The sequence below is a fragment of the Culex pipiens genome, chromosome 1 (genome assembly GCF_016801865.2).
Source record: "Culex pipiens pallens isolate TS chromosome 1, TS_CPP_V2, whole genome shotgun sequence".
Lineage (NCBI taxonomy): Eukaryota > Metazoa > Arthropoda > Insecta > Diptera > Culicidae > Culex > Culex pipiens.
The window spans coordinates 66,901,681-66,919,419 of NC_068937.1; the positions used below are offsets into that span (position 1 = coordinate 66,901,681).

Sequence of the window (17,739 nt, forward strand, 5' to 3'; positions counted from 1 at the left end):
AGCTGTTACCTATACAGGCACCAAAGAAGAACAAGGAGGTAGTACCTACAGTAACTACAAATACGGATACACCAGCGATGAACCTTCAGTCGAGAACAGAACACTGATGAAGTCTGCAAGTAGTAGACGAAACACGTATCAGTCAAGATATTAAAAATATATAGCGGAATTAAAAGGAACAACTCGTCTCTTTGTATTCACACATTTAACTAAATTTAACTACATTTAACAAATTTAACTACATTTAACAAAATTGAAATCAAATTAACTAAATGTAAACAAAATTAACTAAGTTTAAATCAATTTTACAAATTAAATAATATTTTACCAAATTAAACAAAATTTTCAAAATTCAATTCTGCAAAATTAAGTAAAAATCAGTTAGATTATGTTATATTAAGTTAAATTTAGCATAAGCATAAGCATAGGTGCCCACCCGCAGTTGCTACTCCGTTATTGACCAGGACCTCCAGAAGTTACATCCACGAGCCGTGGAAGATGAGTGGGTGCTATCTTTCCTCGCTTCGCAACTTCTCAAAGGCCCCCATCATGCTGATCAATACCGGCGCCGGCCACGACCAGTGGTAGGGTCACGGGGAAGTGGATGGGATTGTTAGTCCGATACTTGAGTGATAGAGACCGCCCAATCGACTGCTTCTCCGACAAAGTATCACATGAGTTTTGAGGGGGTTAGTAGATGGGTATGAGGTCAGGATTCACGAGTGGCAGTGATGTGACCATGAGCATTTTGTTTATCGGTTGAATTTTTTTAAATCTTAGGCAGCCGACTGCGGAAAGATAGATAATTGATTATTTAAAATGGTTTATTTTTATCGAACGCGTGCCAGCCGAGCAGTAGTGCTATGGGCTGGACTTATCAGTATAATTTTACTGTTTTTACAATTTAGATAACGCGAGCAAATTTCAAAAATAGTAAATAAATGACGCTTTACTCTTCATAAAATCGATAGTTTGATGAGTTAATACTAAAACTGAAAGTTGGAATAAATTTTTACGATCATTTACGACGAAAATTATCGCGAAAAAACCGGACTGCGCGTCCCCAGAAGCACTGCACTTATGAAGGCATTATTCAATTATTATGACCAATCACCCCATGCACACAAATAACGACACAAAAGAGACAAAAATTATCGCGAAAAAACAGGACTGCGCGTCCCCAGAAGCACTGCACTTATGAATGCATTATTCAATTATTATGACCAATCACCCCATGCACACAAATAACGACACAAAAGAGACGAAAATTATCGCGAAAAAACAGGACTGCGCGTCCCCAGAAGCACTGCACTTATGAAGGCATTGTTCAATTATTATGACCAATCACCCCATGCACACAAATAACGACACAAAAGAAACGAAATTATCGCGAAAAAACAGGACTGCGCGTCCCCAGAAGCACTGCACTTATGAAGGCATTATTGAATTATTATGACCAATCACCCCATGCACACAAATAACGACACAAAAGAGACAAAAATTATCGCGAAAAAACAGGACTGCGCGTCCCCAGAAGCACTGCACTTATGAAGGCATTATTCAATTATTATGACCAATCACCCCATGCACACAAATAACGACACAAAAGAGACGAAAATTATCGTGAAAAAACAGGACTGCGCGTCCCCAGAAGCACTGCACTTATGAAGGCATTGTTCAATTATTATGACCAATCACCCCATGCACACAAATAACGACACAAAAGAGACGAAAATTATCGCGAAAAAACAGGACTGCGCGTCCCCAGAAGCACTGCACTTATGAAGGCATTATTCAATTATTATGACCAATCACCCCATGCACACAAATAACGACACAAAAGAGACGAAATTATCGCGAAAAAACAGGACTGCGCGTCCCCAGAAGCACTGCACTTATGAAGGCATTATTCAATTATTATGACCAATCACCCCATGCACACAAATAACGACACAAAAGAGACAAAAATTATCGCGAAAAAACAGGACTGCGCGTCCCCAGAAGCACTGCACTTATGAAGGCATTATTGAATTATTATGACCAATCACCCCATGCACACAAATAACGACACAAAAGAGACAAAAATTATCGCGAAAAAACAGGACTGCGCGTCCCCAGAAGCACTGCACTTATGAAGGCATTATTCAATTATTATGACCAATCACCCCATGCACACAAATAACGACACAAAAGAGACGAAAATTATCGCGAAAAAACAGGACTGCGCGTCCCCAGAAGCACTGCACTTATGAAGGCATTGTTCAATTATTATGACCAATCACCCCATGCACACAAATAACGACACAAAAGAGACGAAAATTATCGCGAAAAAACAGGACTGCGCGTCCCCAGAAGCACTGCACTTATGAAGGCATTGTTCAATTATTATGACCAATCACCCCATGCACACAAATAACGACACAAAAGAGACGAAAATTATCGCGAAAAAACAGGACTGCGCGTCCCCAGAAGCACTGCACTTATGAAGGCATTATTCAATTATTATGACCAATCACCCCATGCACACAAATAACGACACAAAAGAGACGAAAATTATCGCGAAAAAACAGGACTGCGCGTCCCCAGAAGCACTGCACTTATGAAGGCATTATTCAATTATTATGACCAATCACCCCATGCACACAAATAACGACACAAAAGAGACGAAATTATCGCGAAAAAACAGGACTGCGCGTCCCCAGAAGCACTGCACTTATGAAGGCATTATTCAATTATTATGACCAATCACCCCATGCACACAAATAACGACACAAAAGAGACAAAAATTATCGCGAAAAAACAGGACTGCGCGTCCCCAGAAGCACTGCACTTATGAAGGCATTATTGAATTATTATGACCAATCACCCCATGCACACAAATAACGACACAAAAGAGACAAAAATTATCGCGAAAAAACAGGACTGCGCGTCCCCAGAAGCACTGCACTTATGAAGGCATTATTCAATTATTATGACCAATCACCCCATGCACACAAATAACGACACAAAAGAGACGAAAATTATCGCGAAAAAACAGGACTGCGCGTCCCCAGAAGCACTGCACTTATCTATGTTATATTAAGTTAAATTTAGGTAAATTAAGTGAAATTTAGTTGAAGTTAAAAAAAAGTTAAACTAGGTTAAATGAAGTTAAGTTAATTTAAATTTATAAAAAATAGTAAAATTAAGGTAAATTTAGTTTATTTAAGTTAAATTTAGTTTAATTCAGGTTAATTTAGTAAAATTTAGGTAAATAAAGTTAAATAAACTTATATTAAGTTTAATTAACTTAAATTTAGTTGAAATAAGTTTAATTAAGTAAAGTTTGGTTAAATTTAGGTAAATTATGTTAAATTTAGTTTAATTTAAATAAACAAAGAAAAAAATTGTAGAAACAAGTATATTAAGTTAAATAAAGTAAAATTTGGTAGAAATTAAAAAAAAATAAACTAGGTTCAATTTAGTTCACGTAAGTTTAACTAGGTAAAAAGTAGTTAAATTTAGTAAACTAAAGCTAAATTCAGCTAAGTATGTAAAATTTAGTTAAATTTAGAAAAAAAAACAAATAGCTGAAATGTACTAAATTTTGTTCAATTTAATTAAACAGGGTTAAATTTAGTTTAATAAAGTTAACATTAGTAATTTGATTTTAGTTAATTTTAGTAGTAAGATTTAGTTAACAATAAGTGAAATTTATTTAAATTAAGTTAACTTCAGTTAGAGTTAGTTAAATTTAGAAATTAATGATTAAAATGTTTTACAATTGATTTTATTTCAGTTGAATGTAGTTAATTTTAGTAAAATATATGTGAAATTTTGTATAAGTAAATTGATTTATGCTTAATAAGAATCAGTTTAATTGATCTAAAATTTGTTTAATTTATCTTAAATTAGTTTATTTGATTAAAAATTAGTTAAATTGATTTATATTTAGTCAAATTGATTTTAATTTATTTTGAATTCAATTTATAGTGAAATGTAATTAAATTTTGCAAAACGTGTTTTTTTTAAATTTCGTTACAGTTATTTACACTATGTTAAATTTAGTTACAATGAGTAAAATTTAGTTGCAATGAGTTAAATGTAGTTAGTTTCAGTTATATTTTTTAAAATTTAGTAAAATTTTACTAATATTTACTAAATATTTCTATATTTTACAAATTTAGCAAAATATAGCTAAATTTTACATACATAAAATCAAATTGACAAAACTTAACATAATTTTACTTCATTTTACTGAATTTTACTCAAATAAAGATAAATTTAGCATAATTTAACTTTATTCAACTTAATTATACTTAATTTAACTAAATTTAGTTCAATTCAACTAAAATTTACTCAATTTAGCTTAATTTCTCTAAATTTAACTTAATTTTACTTAATTCAACTTAATTTCACTACATTTAACTCAATTTAACGAAAATTTACTTAAAATAACTAAATGTAACTTTATTTTACAGATTTAACTAATTCATCTACATTTCGCTAAATTCAACCATTTTCAATTAAATTTAATTAAATTTAGTGAAATTCAGCTTTTTAATTTTTCTTAATTTAAATAAATTTAACTAAATTTAACTTTATTTAGCTAAATTCAAGTAAATGTTTCTGAAATAATTTATTTCAACTTTATATAAACTAATTCAACTTAATTTAACGTAATTTTACTTAGTTTACCTAAATTTTACTAAATTTAGCAATATTTAACATAATTTTAATTTATTTATTTTTATTTAACTGTATATAACTTTATTTAACTATAATTAACTTTATTTAAGTTTATATAACTTTATTTAACACAATGTTACTTTAATTCAACATAATTTATTTAAATATGTTTTGATTTAACTAAATTCACTATATTGAACTCATATCTTATTTTAACTTAATTTAACTAAATTCATTATATTCAACTTTACTTAGGAAACCCAATTTAACTTTGTTGAGTTTAATTTAGTGAAATTTAATTTAATTTATCTAAATTTAACTTAGTTTAACTGAATTTAACTAAATTTAAAGTCAACTGATTCTTACTAAATTTAAAGTCAACTGATTCTTACTAAAAATTTTACTAAATTTAACAAAATTTATCTTAGTTTAACTGAATTTAACTTATTTTAACTGATATTTACTGAAATCAATTTAATTTAATTTACCGAAATTTAACTAAACTGAACTATTGAACTAAATTTAGCTAAATTTAACTAAACAAATTTACAAATTTACAAATTTCAACTAAATTTAACTAAATTTTACTATTACTAAATTTAGCTAAATTTAACTAAATTTAACTAAATTTAACTAAATTTAACTAAATTTAACTAAATTTTACTACATTTTACTACATTTTATTAAATTTTACTAGATTTTACTTAAATTTACTAAATTTTACTAAATATTACTAAATTTTACTAAATTTTACTAAACTTTACTAAATTTTATTAAATTTTACTAAATTTTACTAAATTTTACTAAATTTTACTAAATTTTACTAAATTTAACTAAATTTTACTAAATTTAACTAAATTTTACGAAATCTACTAAATTTTACTAAATTTTACTAAGTTTTGCTAAATTTAACTAAATTTTACTAAATTTTACTAAATTTTACTAAATTTTACTAAATTTTACTAAATTTTACTAAATTTTACTAAATTTTACTAAATTTTACTAAATTTTACTAAATTTTACTAAATTTTACTAAATTTTACTAAATTTTACTAAATTTTACTAAATTTTACTAAATCTACTAAATTTTACTAAATTTTACTACATTTTGCTAAATTTTACTAAATTGTACTAAATTTAACTAAATTAACTTAATTCAACAAAATTTAACTAAATTTCACTATATTTAAACAAATTTTGCTAAATTTTACTAAATGTTACTAAATTTTACTAAACTTAACTAAATTTTACTAAATTCAACTTAATTGAACTTAATTTAACTTAACAACAAAAACAAAAATTATGATTTTCAAATCAACAAAACGTTTTGTTGATTCAAATATGCCTTCTTTTTCTGCGTGTTTGCTAAGTTGCCTTTTTCATTGAAAATTCTGAGATCCGGGTTGAAAATGCGAGAATGAGGTTAGATTGCTAATTTTGAAAATCAATCCAATTATCATTTTTCAAGCAGATCTTTGTTTTTATGGTAGAAGTGACTTTTAAAAATATTTGTCCACTTGAATAATCTACATTCTCAATTGATTGATTAAAACATTCCCTTATTTTGAATCAGATAATGAACAGGTTAAATCGGCAATCACAAAAATATTTTCGTTTATATCAATTAAGCTATTCATTTCTTACCTGAAAATGGTATAATTTGCTATTAATGTCGATTTTATGATGAAATAAAACAATTCCGTAGTAACATTTCAATAGGGCGAATCTGCGTTTGTAAACAAGCAGTCTATCCCTTTTGCTTAAGTGACAGTTCACGTCAAGTAAGACAGGGATAGACTGCTTGTTTACAAACGCAGATACGCCCTATTGAACTGTTACTGCGGAATTTCAAATTTCAAACCAATTTACTCGCTGTAGGTTATAATTAGAGAGCCTGGAGCTTATTAGAGAACGGACATCTCAAACCAAAAGTACCAATCGAAGCACGACAACTGTCAAACGGAGGTACCAATCGAGCAAAATCCTTTGTCTTATGCTCGATTGGTACCTCCGTTTGACAGTTGTCGTGCTTCGATTGGTACTTTTGGTTTGAGATGTCCGTTCTCTAATAAGCTCCAGGCTCTCTAGTTATAATGAAAACATCACCCCAAGTTTGAGCGACCTCTAGTGGGGGGTAATTTTGACGTTTGATTGCCTAGTCCGACGACGATCAGCTGGTTGAGTCCAGCAGCAGAATTCAAGAAACTGCACTATGGGTGCAGATCATGAATTTGGTGGTCAAAATTATGGAAAGAAGTTCAATGTGTTTTGAACAGTAACCGAACAGCGAAAATTTGAATCGTCATTCTTCGATGCTTTGCGCCATCTGCCGGAATTATGGAGCTTTTGATCGCAAATTGGCTCCTGAAATTAAGCCTAAATTTGAGATATTATTGTTCACAACGATAAAGCTAATTTTTCTGAGTATAATGGCCCTTTGTACGACCGCAAATGATTTAAAATGGATTTTCAAATCAATTAATCGGGGAGACGTTGACAATTTTTTAAATTTAAGGCCACAAGGTTTGCTCTAATTTAAAAATCTAGTAATCAAACTATTTTTGCTGTATTCTTTTTTTTTAGAAATGTGATCCAGAAACCGTGAATAAATGTTAATTTAATGATGGAATTACGTGATGTACCAGATAGCAGCATATTATCTTCATCTTCCTTTGCTACGCAGAATCGCATACAGAATGGGATACCACTTTTACTGATTTCTTTTCGTAGTCAAAGCAATAGTTTCAGAAAACATTCAAGTAATGTGAATAGTCATCCAGAATCATTGCTACAATCAGTTCAATATTCGGAATATCCAGAACATCATTCTTATCAATCAAATATATATCATCACATTAGAAATCCTGCATCTGAGAACGTTCATGAACATAATAGTGTAAAAATCATTAAGTCGTGGCCGGAAGATACATTTTACACATTATTTGCAGCAACTTTCACATTTGTTGGTGTTCTCATAGCAGTAGTGTGGATAATTATTTGGCTTAGAAATAACATTTGGCGTAGAAGAGAAATATCGACGAAGACAAGTAACATTAAAGAACATTTTACAAAGATGGATGAAAATAAAGACAAGCTTCGGGAAGCATCTAAAGTGAATACATGTTTACAAATAACCATTACAGATACAGAATCACATGATTTACTAGTCGAGGATACATTGACTGCAGAAAATGATATAGCTCGAGACAAAATAACAAGTCGTCATATGAATATGCGTCAATTAGAGACTTCACAACAGACGATCAAACAGAATTGCCAAGAGAAAAAAATAAATAAAAAAACTCGAAAACAAATAATAAAAACGGAAAATGTGATCATAGTAAATGTTGGTGAAAAAGATGGGGAATGTTCATTTTCTCGTTTAAAACTCCGTAAAAACAAACATGTAGATGCTGAGGTCGAGGAAATAAGAGCAAAAGATTCCGATCAAACCTTAGCCTCAATAAAAAATGAAATGCATTCAAGAGAACAAATGTTAGATCAAAAGTTAGAAGATAATTTTGAAAAGCACTCAGAGATTAGCTATGAATGTGATAAAGATTCTTCAAATAATTCAGATACGTCGTCTTCCTTTACCTTTATACCACCTCCAACACCGTCATCCATTTCGTCATCTGTAATTTCGTCAGCTGTTAACATTACACCGAACACTATCATGGGAAGTTTTAACAGTGCTTGTGAAGTCAGTCAACAGTTCACGTTTTCACCTAAACTGGTGAATGAATATAAATCTGAAAAATCATCTGATAACCAGAAAATTGTTGGAATCGGTTCAAAGACCGCAAATTCATATTACCGTTTTCCTGATGTGGACACCTTCACTCCTCCTTCTATTCAATATGATGAAAAACCCTCGAAAAGAATATCTCTTATTTATCCTTGCATTTCGCCAAAACATCTTAAGCAAAATGATGCGTCAAATTATCTGGTACAACAGGTAGATCAGACGACGTTCAACAATATTCATGAGATAACTGAACAATCGAATCATCTTGCTCAAAATAGTGCCTGTCTAAGTGATCGAGCATCAAGGCGAGCCCGGCTGAAGTCTATTTCTCTAGACTCGGAAGGAGCCCGATTAGTAGAAGAAAACCTGTCTTCTGGTATTCCCGTGGAGGAGTTGGTAGAAAGAGCAGCAAACCAGGCGCATTATTCATCTGCAGAAAACCAGTCGCAGCCAACTGAAATGGCTGCTAGTAGCAGTTCTGCATCCTGCAGAAAGCAACGAAATATCTTGAATCTAAAATTGAATTTAAATGATAAAGATAAGACATTACCGGTTGATGAAGAGTACAGACTAAATGATTTCTTTTTCGAATACTATGATTACGATGACGAAGAAGACACCGAGGGTAGAGTTAAATTGAACCGTGGTGCAGCTTACACTGAAAAACATCCAAATCAGTTCTCTCAGAGGCTCCAACCAAAGACACCCACCTTGAACCTGACACGCGAGAAAGCCAACTCCCTCGATTCAGAACAATATCTGAATTATCTTTTACCTACAACAAATCAGACGTTGTATGGACCCGAAAAAGAAGAACAAGAGCTTTCAAGCAAATCTTCTACGACGTCAATTCGCGTTTCTTCACTATCGGTTCCAACTACACCGAAACGACAGTTCCATAGGTTACCACATCAGCAACAGCTGGTTTTTGGCAAATCCAAACAGAACGGAAATATCAATGACAACTGTTCTGTCGTCTCCAACAGCCCATCATCGGATCGGTATTTACTAAGCGGGTTTAAGCATAGGCTTTGCAGTTTTGATGAAAAGACCTGCGTATATAACAATCAAATGGTTACCGAAGCTGAAAGTTTATCATCGAGCATTCGAATATTATCGAATGATCAAAGTGTCACAAATTTGAGATCAAGACAAGTTTTTTCCAGTAGTTTCACTGATAGACAGCTGAAGACGATATCAATAGACAATCCCAACAAGAACAGATCCAGTATTCTACAAAGAAGAGGCTCAAACCACAGTCTAACATTAAACTTAGAAGCATCCTCAACTTTGAATAAAGGGCTTTCAGCATCTAATTTTAGCTTGGGAAACCATAAAGGATCTTATCATAACTTGGTCAGTTCTTCAAGTAATCTAAACCATCATCAGTCAGATCAACAGTCAAGCCATCAACAGCGACCTCTAAACGTAAAAACAAAAAAAAACCTTTTGCAGCGGCGTGGTTCCAACACAAGCCTTGTATTGAACTTGCAAGGTTCTACCAACAGTCTGAACCGATACAACAGTCACAACTCTCTAAATATTCATAATCAACCCAACAATCGCCCGTTGAAGAAAGGACTTATCGAGAGAAGAAATTCGAATACAAGCTTGACTTTGTTCAACGAACAAAATCCTGCGTTATCAGTTTCCAACTGCAACCTTCCCGGGTCAAACTGTAGCTTAAATAGCATGGTCACATACCATACGCAAAACGATGGTCTGATGTTGGAAGAAGACGAACATCAAGTAGCTTCTAACAATAACCAATCGAATTATTGTGGAAGAGTAGATTCTAATGCAACTAACGAATCCCACTTATCATTAAGCTGTGCACAACATTCTTCACGAAGAAAATTTCTCAGCTCTGATAGCATTCACAATATTGCTCGTTCTAGAGCTTTATGCTGTTGTCAGCAAGAAGTGAGCAACGTAAAAAATCTGCGTATCTCACATAATCGAGATATTGATGATTCATGTAGTGGTGAGTATAACCTACTAAAAAAAGGTGCAGGTGGTTATGTTCTACATGACCAATATAACAAAGAACTTTGTACAAAACTCCTAAAAAATTATTTTATTTTATATTTTCAAATCATTGCCTATTTATTTAATCCTTAATAATTCATTTCAAATAAATGTTTTCAATCTTTGGCACCTCTGTGAAAATAAATTGCGAAAACACGAAAATATTGCCAAAACAAGTATGGTTCGGAAAATGTCCCCCCGGGAGGACCTCCCAGAGGGAACCGGCCACCATAGACAAACAGACGTGACTCTCCATACAAATTATTTTTGAAATCCATCGTCCTTCATCAAATCTCCAAATCACGGCGACGTTAGCGCTGCCTGGTGAGCTTATGCCGAAGCTCAGCCCAAACACACCAATACAAACCCATTACTGTCATGTGTCATGTCAGTGTATGCGTGAGACAATCAAGCCTTAACGATTGTAAACATTAGCAGCTGATTCGAAATAATGTTGTTGTTGCTGATCATCAGTAACAAAATCAAAATAAATAAATCAAGACCGACGGCCGAAAATGACGGTGGGTCGGTTCCGTTTCCGATGGCAGAACCTCGTGAGGCAAATCATGTGGCAGCACCTGCAGCGATGCAAACACAATGACAGAAACCACACCACTGGTCCTCCCCGTTGCTTGCATGTTCCGTCTAAGATTCCTCCTCCACCGAAAACATGAACCATTACACCTGACACCATCATCAACAAGATATCCCGGTCACGAAAACACTAGTAGTGGCCACCGGAATAGGAAAATCCAATTCAAAACTAACGGAATTGATCCCCACGATAGGCGTTTGGAAACACCTGCAGGTAGCGTGTCCACGGCGCAATTATGTTGCCAGCCAACAAAACCAAATGGGCCGAATGAGACGAAAAAAATCGCGAAGAGTGGCGCTCACGATCGACGCAACATCGTCAAAATGCCAAAAGGACGACCAGCAGCAGCAATCTGAGCAGCAGTCCGCGAAGGATAAGCAGGTTGCTCCGAAGGAGATGACTCCACCACAGGATCCAGCCTATCTGGTTAATAGTGGGGTAAAGGGTATGCCCTCGCTAGTCAGACGCTCATCTGACTCTGGCCGAAACTTCCCCAAATTTGACCCGCAAAGTCTGGATAGTGGATTACCGTTGGATTTTCTGAATTTCATTATATTTTTTTTGTTTTCATTTGCTGCCTCACACGTGCTCACGCTCAACCTAAAAACTAAAAAAAACCACGCATCACACACACTGAGAAAAGACGGGCGAGTTGTCACGACAGCAGCGCCATCATTGCCGGGTGAGTGGATGCCGAAACAAAATTGCATTTGAAATAGCCGTTTTTGAAGGACGATGGTTCGGCACTCGAGTGTCCCGTCTGTTTGTCTGTGCGGCCACTCTAGGTTGTGACCACCATAATCAAAATGGTAATTTTCATGTCCAGTATCAAAACCATGAATTTTGATACCCATATTGCCCCTAGTCGTATGGTTCGATTAATGTCCCCCCGGTAGAAACATCCCGAGGGCACTGGCTACTCCGGGTGTGGCCAATCCGGTCAAAATGGCAATTTTCATACCAGTTTCAAAAACCATGAATTTTGATACCCATATTGCCCCAAGTCGTATGGTTCGATTAATGTCCCGCCGGTAGAACCTTCCCCAGGGCACTGGCCACTCCGGGTGTGGCCAATAGCCTATAAATGTGGTCCCAACCCCATTGCCTTAAATCATTCTGGTTTTTCGGTGAACGTCCTAACAATCTTCATTAGAACAGAATTCCTCCCAATTTAGTGCACAAACTGTGTCTTTCAATGTGTGCGTGTGTGTGTGTGTGTGTGTGTGTGTGTGTGTGTGTGTGTGTGTGTGTGTGTGTGTGTGTGTGTGTGTGTGTGTGTGTGTGTGTGTGTGTGTGTGTGTGTGTGTGAGCAATAAAACTACCACCGTTGATCCGTCTTTGATGAAACCACGATAGGCACTGTAATTTTCTGAGGCTAAGTGCTAGCTTAAATAGTTCGCATGAAATGTGGCAACAGTGGTGCAACATTCTCGCGTGACAGTTCCACGAAAGCAGGAGAGGAGGCAAAAAACCGGGGGGACATTAATCGAACCATACGACTTGGGGCAATATGGGTATCAAAATTCATGGTTTTTGAAACTGGTAATGAAAATGGCCATTCTGACCGGATTGGCCACACCCGGAGTGGCCAGTGCCCTGGGGAAGGTTCTACCGGGGGGACATTAATCGAACCATACGACTTGGGGCAATATGGGTATCAAAATTCATGATTTTAGAAACTGGTAATGAAAATGGCCATTTTGACCGGATTGACCACACCCGGAGTGGCCAGTGCCCTGGGGAAGGTTCTACCGGAGGGACATGAATCGAACCATACGACTTGGGGCAATATGAGTATCAAAATTCATGGTTTTTGAAACTGGTAATGAAAATGGCCATTTTGACCGGATTGGCCACACCCGGAGTGGCCAGTGCCCTGGGGAAGGTTCTACCGGGGGGACATGAATCGAACCATACGACTTGGGGCAATATGGGTATCAAAATTCATGGTTTTTGAAACTGGTAATGAAAATGGCCACACCCGGAGTGGTCAATGCCCTGGAGAAGGTTCTACCGGGGGGGACATTAATCGAACCATACGACTTGGGGCAATTTTGATACCCATATTACCCCAAGTCGTATAGTTCGGTAAATGTCCCCCCGGTAGGACCTTCCTCCAAGGCAATGGCCTCTCCGGGTGTGGCCAATCCGGTCAAAATGGCCATTTTCATTACCAGTTTCAAAAACCATGAATTTTGATACCCATATTGCCCCAAGTCGTATGGTTCGATAAATGTCCCCCCGGTAGAACCTTCCCAAGGGCAATGGCCACTCCGGGTGTGGCCAATCCGGTCAAAATGGCCATTTTCATAACCAGTTTCAAAAACCATGAATTTTGATACTAATCCTGTAAAAATTGCCATTTTCATTACCAGCATCAAAAACCATGAATTTTGGTACCCATATTGCCCCAAGTCGTATGGTTCGATTCATGTCCCCCCGGTAGAACCTTCCCCAGGGTACTGGCCACTCCGGGTGTGGTCAATCCAGTTAAAATGGCCATTTTCATTACCAGTTTCAAAAAGCATGAATTTTGATCAAAAATCAAACCATCCGCATTAACGACCCCCGGGTCTTTTGTGGTCTCTATTGCAAGTTTCTGCTCGAACCTAGGAGTCCGAAGGCTTGAATGGGGAGAGCACCCAAACCTCTATTTACTCCAAGGAACCTCCCACTCCAGTGTTTGAACTGACGACCTTTGGATTGCGAGTCCAACCGCCGCCAGCGATTCCACCGGAGTAGGCTTGGTTTGGTGTGTTGTTTGTACTTATGGCATGGAGACGACTCCTACACCTGGAATGACTTAACGGTCTAACAACCAAGGCCGGGACCGACATTTTACTTCCTCATCCGATGGAAGGTTGGAGCAGATGGGAATCGAACCCAGAATCATCCGCTTACAAAGCGGACAGCGTAACCATTCGGCCACACACGCACTTTTGATACTAATCCTGTAAAAATGGCCATTTTCATTACCAGCATCAAAAACCATGAATGTTGATACCTATATTGGCCCAAGTCGTATGGTTCGATAAATGTCCCCCCGGTAGAACCTCCCTCAGGACAATGGTCACTCCGGGTGTGGCCAATCCTGTCAAAATGACAATTTTCATTACCAGTATCAAAAACCATGAATTTTGATACCCACATTGCCCAAATTTGTATGGTTCGATAAATGTCCCCGGCAACATGGTGCAAATTTTGCCTCGTCTCCTGCTTTCTTGGAACTGTCACGCGAGAATGTTGCACCACTGTTGCCACATTTCATGCGACCTATTTAAGCTAGCACTTAGCCTCTGAACAATTTTACTTTTGACCGAGCCTCTGGCAGAGACGGATCCACGGTGGTAATTTTATTGCTCACACACACATGTACACATTGAAAGACACAAGTTGTGCACCAACTTGGGAGGAATTTTGTTCTAACGAAGATTGTTAGGACGGTCACTCGAAAACCAGAATGATTTGGGGCAATGGGGTTGGGATCAAACTGGTAGGATATTGGCCACACCCGGAGTGGCCATGGCCCTGGGGAAGGTTCTACCGGGGACATTTATCGAACCATACAAATTTGGGCAATATGGGTATCAAAATTCAGGGTTTTTGATACTGGTAATGAAAATTGCCATTTTGACAGGATTGGCCACACCCGGAGTGGCCATTGCACAGTGTTCGGAATGGCAACATTAAGTGGAATAAATTGATTACTTCTTTATTTGACGTCCTAGCCAAATAGTGTCTTGGGAAGAGTGGTTGTACTTGATAAGGGCTATCTTTTGAAGTTATTGACATACAGGGTGACGACCTTCCAGGGTGTCAAACAAAAACTAACTTTGTTGGATGACGTTGTAGGGCTTTGGTGTCTTCGGCAAAGTTGTAGAGGAGAAAATTTCATGAAGGTTTGTCGAAGGCGCCAAATTTGTAGTTCTTAATCTACTCGAGACATACGCCATTTTTGCAAAAATGACCCAAAAAGCACTTTTTTTGTGATAACTCAAAATGTTAGCATTTTAGCGGACTACTATGTTCTGAAGAGTAGTTTATGACATAAAATTACACATCTTTGCAATTTATTGAAAAATTGTGTCGCGTCGTGGCCTTGGGAGTTTGGCACTCAGTCGTGTGGTGTTCGTAGGGGAGATCGGTTGGAGAATCGACGCGCGAGAATCCGCGAGAAAGTGCTAGAAGATTCTGGAATTTATTGAAAAATTATATCGCGTCGTGGCCTTGGGAGTTTGGCCCTCAGTCGTGTGGTGTTCGTGAGGGAGATCGGTTGGAGAATCGACGCGCGAGAATCCGCGAGAAAGTGCTGGAAGATTCTGGAATTTATTGAAAAATTATATCGCGTCGTGGCCTTGGGAGTTTGGCCCTCAGTCGTGTGGTGTTCGTGTGGGAAATCGGTTGGAGAATGACGCGCGAGAATCCGCGAGAAATTGCTAGAAGATTCTGGAATTCATTGAAAAATTGTGTCGCGTCGTGGCTTTGGGAGTTTGGCCCTCAGTCGTGTGGTGTTCGTGGGGGAGATCGGTTGGAGAATCGACGCGCGAGAATCCGCGAGAAAGTGCTAGAAGATTCTGAAATTCATTGAAAATATGTGTCGCGTCGTGGCCTTGGGAGTTTGGCCCTCAGTCGTGTGGTGTTCGTGGGGGAGATCGGTTGGAGAATCGACGCGCGAGAATCCGCGAGAAAGTGCTAGAAGATTCTGAAATTCATTGAAAATATGTGTCGCGTCGTGGCCTTGGGAGTTTGGCCCTCAGTCGTGTGGTGTTCGTGGGGGAGATCGGTTGGAGAATCGACGCGCGAGAATCCGCGAGAAAGTGCTAGAAGATTCTGGAGTTCATTGAAAAATTGTGTCGCGTCGTGGCCTTGGGAGTTTGGCCCTTGTAGGGATTATGGGTTGCAGGATTGAATATGTAATAAATTATTAAATGAGTATTTATTATAAGATTGATATAATTCATAAATAAGAGTTAAGAGCGCAACAAAAAGTGCGCACCTTCATGAATATTGCCTTGTTAGCTAATTGTGGATTGAGTGCGAGAGCGCGCTAGCGAGCTGCGAGAGAGAACAACGAGCGAGAAAACAACGAGATGCGCGCGGCCGGCGAAAGAGAGAATGAAGATTGTCAAATCAGTTTTGTGGTTAATTTCTGTGGAATAAGACGTGTTGTTTGTTAATTGCAAAATATCTGTGTTTTTATTATAAAAGAAAGTCCCCGATCACTACAATGGCACAGTCCGGTAAGTCGAACCTTTTGATTCATGAAAGATCATTTGTTTTGCTTGAATTGTTGTGTTGTGAAATCTAACAGTTTTGTTTACCTGCCAGGATGCAGGTCCAAAGTTTCGCTTTGTTGTTTTCCCTGTGTTTTGAAACAGGTAGATTTTTGCTTGAACTTGTTATTTGAAATTGATAAAAGGCATAAAACTATCTGCGATAATTGACGGTCTTAAATTTAATGAATGATTTGCTTGTTGTTGTGATATTGGGAACGAATGTTTTGTTTTGAAGTAGTAAATTTGGCTTTTCGTTGTGATAATTGAAAACCAATGTTTTATTCTAAGTTTATGGTGGAATTTGAAGGCAAATAATTTGCTCAAAATTTGATTGTTTTTTTACAATCACATTTTTGCTTTAGATTTGATTGTTGTTTTATAATTTGACAAAAGATTTGACAAGATTGTGGAAATTGAAAATCAATATTTCGTTTTGAATCTGATGGAGGATTAGTTTGCGATTGAAGGTAGATAATTTGTTTTTAATTTAGTTATTGTTTTGGTAATTGAAATCAAATTTGTTGTTTGAATTTTATTGTTGTTATTATAATTGACGACCAATGTTTTGTTTTGAATTTGATGCAAAATTTGATTGTTATGGATTGTTGTTATTATTGATGATCATGATCATTATTTTTATTTTTTTATTTTGGATTGGATTCTGGTTACTTTGGTAATTGAAGACCAATGTTTATTTTTGAATAAGATAAATATTTGCTTCTTGAAAGTTTTGTTTTAAATTTAATGAAAGATATGCTTGTTGTGGCAATGACTTAATGCAAAGTCCAACAAAATCACAAATTACAAAATTTACAGGTTTAATTTTGATTGAAAGATTTGATTTGAATTCCCTCATGAATTAAAGACCAATGTTTTGTTATGATAAGATGACAAATTTGCTTATTTTTGCGATAAATGAAAACTAATATTTTGTTTCGAGTAAGATACGAGGTTTGATTGATATTGTGGTAATCGAAAACCAGTTATTATTTTGAATATGATGATAGATTTGCTTTTTGTTGTGGCAATCGAAGGCCAAAATTTGTTTTCTGAATTTGAGTATTGTTATTATAGAACGGTATTTTTATTCGGTTTTACATTTCATGCAATATTTGATTGTTGTTTTATGATGGGCAATTTTGAGTTTTAAATTTGACGCAATATTTGATTGTTTATATGGTAATTGATGACCAATGTTTTGTTTTGAAGTTGATGCAAAATTTGATTATTAATTTTATGGTTAATGAAAAATTTTTAGTTCTCATTTGAATGAAGATTTGATTGTTGTTATTATTGACGATAAATTTTTACTGTGAATTTGATGCAATATTAGATTGTTGCTTGATGCTGTGGAAATTGAAAACTATCGTTTTAAAATTCTAATGAAAATTTTATAGATTTATGCAGAAATTGACAAACAATGT

At 36.0% G+C, this 17,739-nt stretch overlaps 2 protein-coding genes across 7 annotated transcripts in view; both read left to right on the forward strand.

The window, feature by feature from the left end:
- LOC120428293 (uncharacterized) overlaps positions 1-17,287 on the forward strand; it is a 32,984-nt gene extending 15,697 nt beyond the window's left edge. For 3 of the 6 annotated variants that reach the window (XM_039593298.2, XM_052711606.1, XM_039593288.2), the window contains one exon: positions 7,252-12,480. In XM_039593298.2, coding sequence (XP_039449232.2) covers positions 7,289-10,537 — 3,249 coding nt within the window. In that variant the 5' untranslated portion in view covers positions 7,252-7,288 and the 3' untranslated portion in view covers positions 10,538-12,480. Of the gene's footprint in view, positions 1-6,782; positions 7,192-7,251; positions 12,481-16,058 lie in introns of those variants that run through there. The other 3 variants (XM_039593295.2, XM_039593299.2, XM_039593290.2) reach the window with 3 other exon arrangements.
- Positions 1-17,739, forward strand: part of LOC120432044 (uncharacterized) — a 382,988-nt gene that overhangs the window by 111,330 nt on the left and 253,919 nt on the right.